Source organism: Lygodium microphyllum, chromosome 12, assembly GCF_053477565.2.
Source record: "Lygodium microphyllum isolate KBCC chromosome 12, Lygodium_microphyllum_v1.1.10, whole genome shotgun sequence".
In the NCBI taxonomy this organism is placed as follows: Eukaryota; Viridiplantae; Streptophyta; class Polypodiopsida; order Schizaeales; family Lygodiaceae; genus Lygodium; species Lygodium microphyllum.
This window is the reverse complement of record NC_141146.1, coordinates 84,892,482-84,896,730: the sequence shown is the minus strand read 5'-3', so window position 1 is coordinate 84,896,730 and position 4,249 is coordinate 84,892,482. Positions and strand designations below refer to the sequence as shown.

Sequence of the window (4,249 nt, the reverse complement as noted above, 5' to 3'; positions counted from 1 at the left end):
CATGTCAAATGACGTGGATCTAGAGCATGGCATGAGCTATGGAGGATGGAAGATGTAGACAAGACTCGTGTAGACATAGAAAAGACCAACTGTCACGCAAGTGAATTAGATTCCAAGATTGAGACTTGGACTCATAAACACAATCTTGTGTGTATAACAATGACACAGACACTTGATTGAAGGACAAAAGTACTATGACATTGCATTGAAAAGTGAAACAAGTACATCATTATATAGTCTCTAACCTTTCTCCACTCTCCTCAAGAGCCTCTGCTAGGCATCATCATTTGCTCTCTTTTTCAACAACAGTACATGCACACCTATACACTACGAATAGCAGACACCCATCACTTCACTTCATTCTTTATTCTTTCAATGGCATTTGAATAAGGGATGGCCAGTCACACATTGTGCCAAAACAAAGGAGTTGTGCCAAAACGGCATGTGAGCTCTCTCAGAAAGCCCTTGCTTGCAACCTTCTAGGCAGAGCATGCTGCATGCTCCTGCCCTCCTCTCCCCTTGAGTAGTACAAAGAGCTTGTTGAGTAGTACAAATAGGAGGCTTAAAATGAATATCTATTACAAGTTTGAATTGCCTGTCACATGCAGGTGTATTAAATACCATCCATGGGTTGACTTATAAGAGAAAAAGAAGATCAAATATTCGTTGAAAATTAGAAAAGAAAATCTCCTTTAAATAAAATCATAGAAATGTAGGAGCACTCTATGATAGCCACATAGGATGAGTGGTAAGGTTTGGGAGATTGCCCAATTATAATGTAAATAGATAGTTCGAGGGATAAATTATAATCCAAATGCGGGAAAGCTATTTCAAAAACTTTACCTATTAGGTGACACATGAAATATGGGGCATCCCCTCGGGGAATCTACATGTGTTTAATGCGGCGCGAGAAATAGTTAATCGTGAGGCATTTTGACAAGACTTGATAATGGTGATTATCCCTTCTGGCTGACACTACAGAATGCGTGCCGTTAAGGTGGGATGGAGGAACCATTCTCGTCATATGAAGAGAAGAAAGCGTGATTCCATTCAATTCAATTCCCAAGCCGGACTTGGACTAAGGTAAGAATTCATTACACGAAGGTAAGATCGAGGAGTAATTCTCCATGTATCAACAAAACCTGACTCGGTCCAATGACTAGAAGCGATGCCTCAGCCCTGGCAATCTCTTGCTAAGCAAGAATAAGGAAATGCCCATCAGACTCTTCCATGTAGGGCTCAATTTCTGCATAGTAATCCTCAATTATGTATGAGGATAGGGCCCCTGCCTCTGGGCTGTACTGGTTCATGATACCCTTCCTCGCAGCATCCCACACAAATGGCATTGCTTCTATCAAGCACTACTGCTCTGCTTTACCATGGCCTGACTGATTGTCTCCAAGAGCCTCTCCATGTTCTTCAAAGAAGACCCACCTTCTTGCACTGCCCTGTTCACTGTCTCTTTCAGCTCCCTTGCTTTGCTCCTGAAGTCCTTTCCTTGTTCCCCTTGCATCACAGCCTTCACCGCGCGCTGTATTTCATCCGACCGCACTATGCCGTCTTGTCCTTTGCTTGCTTGCCTTCCCACTTTCCACACATCAATGATGACTCTGCCATTGACTGCCTGCTCTGCAGCATCTGGCCAGCATATCATAGGCACCCCACCCAAGCACAAGTTCTCCAAGACTGAGTTCCAGCCACAGTGTGTCAAGAATCCCCCGGTCGCAGGATGGGCCAGAACGCGCAGCTGGGGCGCCCAGGATACGATGCTGCCTCTGCCTTTAACCTTCTCCAAGAAGCCTGCAGGTAGAACGTCAGACAAGGTGCCCCCTTCATATGAACTTGGCCTGATCACCCACAGAAATGGCTGCTGGCTGGCCTCCAGAGCCATGGCCAGTTCCAACAACTGCTCTGACCCTACTGTGGCTATGCTACCAAATGACACATACAGCATAGAAGCAGGTGCCTGCTGGTCCAGCCATGACAGACAGTCACTCTGCTCAGGCCACAAGCTTCCCCCAATTCCATTCAAAGCAGAGCTCTCTCCATTAAGAATCAGGGATGGCCCTACCGTATATACCGGAGCTTGGATTTCGAGACCATGCAAGGCATCCTTCTCTATCTCAGCGACTGAGTTCACGAGGACTGCAATAGCCTTAGATGCCTGCTCGAATTGGGCGATTACAAACTTCATGCGGTAATGATCAAGATTTGGACTCCTCATAGACAGCGGCATTTCAGATGGCAGCAAGGGTGGAATCCCTGGGATGCAAGTGATGGGCTCACCTGAGTACTTTGAGGAGCCATTAATGGCTGCAAAAGAGTGAGAAAAATCAGAGAAATCAATTTGGAAGTTTTAGACAAATTTCAATTGTGAATTACAACAACATCATGAGCTTCTGCGAGGGAGGGACTGCAAACCTAGCGAGGTGTGGTTGGGGGGAAGGGAGGTACCGGCTGCCGGCACCCACCCCCAACTGCACCTAGCTAAGTATGGATGCCTCCAGAGTAAAAGCTCACAGTCTTGAGCTGGATAAGAGCCGGTTTTCCCACAGGGGACAATTTCAAAAACTGCTTGTGCTTAATGAGATTTCCCATGATGCAAGTTACCCAGGCCTGTAATGATGATGTGTGTAGACATTGACTTACTTTTGAGAGGCAGTATGCCAAGTCGGATCAGTTTTGAAGTAGAGGCCATGACAGCCATAGCACTGATGTTGGTAGTCACAAAGCCGACGTTAGGGATGCCGTACTTCTGCCCCAACTCATGTGCCCAAATGACAAAAGTATCAGCAAGGATGAAATTGGGGAGCTGCTGATGATGATGGCGATGACGACGATGAGCACCCTCACCCAGCTGCCTCAGGAAGTCATCAGTGGCTGCCTGTAGGCCTATCATGCCCTCATATGCATCTAAGAAAGCCGATCTCCGGGGGTGCTCGTCGTGAAGGCCGTCGGAAAGGCCGACGAAGCGGATAGGCAGCTCGGCAGCGGCAGCAGTGAGCTTGGTGCCGGAGCCCATGAGCTTGAGGGAGTGTTCTGTGAGAATGAAGGTGATGGAGAGGCCATAGGAGGAGGCAAGCTTGTGGGAGAGCTGCAGGAGGGGGGTGATGTGGCCCTGCAGGGGGTGGGGGATGACGAGGGCATGGAGGTGCTGTGTGGCATTAGCAGCACGATGGAGGCCCTTGATCTCCATCTCTCTCATCTCAAGGATAGAACGGGGTACAGAGGCGAGGGAACAGAAGGCCCAATCGATTGGTGTATGGGCTGGTTGAGGCTAGAACAGTACTGCTGATACTGAATTGAGTGGACAGGAGGCTGAATCCGTTGAGTATGCAGAAAATATGCATGAAAGACACTGGTGGGCACTTATATATATATATACATATTATATATGTATATATATATATATGTATATATACATATATATATATATATATATCAGTGATAAGATTATAGAGAATGAGAATTTTGAGAAGGCAATTTGGGCTGACTGAGCCTGACTTCACAAGTCATGAATCATCCGTGTTGTCATCATTGGCTCTGTTCTCTCTCTACCGATCTCTGTCTCTGCTGTCCCAAGCTCTCTCCCTTACAAACCACTACGCTCTCTCTTTCTTGACCTTTATATCATCGAGATTCGACCCTGTTTCGTTGGACTCGCTCTGCTCCACACGTCCAGCATAACTTTAAAATTCCCCCTGGGGTACATGATACATCTACCAAGGTAAGACAAATCGTCTCTAGACTCTCTCTCGACCGACCGACCGACCGACGATGAGTCGGTGAGACACAGACAGAAACAGAATATTGTCTCGTGTGGTCGAGTGTTCTCCGAATCTCCTCGATCAAGCTCGCCCACATATTATTTCTGCATTACATAACTACAAGCCTGCAACTGCAAGCTTACAACATTAACATTCCTCACGCATTCTTCCATGCATGTCACGTGTCTCTCTCTCTCTCTCGCTCTCTCCCTCGCATAATACATTCATACATCATTTGACACATCGTTACGGGCATCACGTGACAGATTCACGTGAATATCGCACCGCAGCTCCTTTCACGACACGTGTAGACTTTTTTTTGGAGAAACAAAACCTTCACGGCCTAGTACGCATGGACCGATAGTTCAGCAAAGAAAAGCTGCGTTTTGAGAGACACCATCCCTAATAATGTTTTAAGGGACTAAAGGGAGACTCGAGGAGTGTTCATGAAAAACAAAGGTTTAATATCAAATAATCAAATA

The 4,249-nt window shown here is 46.6% G+C and overlaps 1 protein-coding gene across 1 annotated transcript; it reads right to left on the bottom strand.

Annotated features, from left to right (window-relative positions):
- Nucleotides 1-1,027: 1,027 nt before the first annotated feature.
- Nucleotides 1,028-3,563, bottom strand: LOC148027997 (7-deoxyloganetin glucosyltransferase-like). Its single transcript, XM_087689686.1, has 2 exons — nucleotides 2,650-3,563; nucleotides 1,028-2,313 (listed from the first exon to the last, which is right to left on the bottom strand). The coding sequence occupies exons 1-2, from the start codon at nucleotides 3,203-3,205 to the stop codon at nucleotides 1,355-1,357; spliced, it is 1,515 nt and encodes a 504-aa protein (XP_087545812.1). The 5' UTR covers nucleotides 3,206-3,563; the 3' UTR covers nucleotides 1,028-1,354.
- Nucleotides 3,564-4,249: the final 686 nt, after the last annotated feature.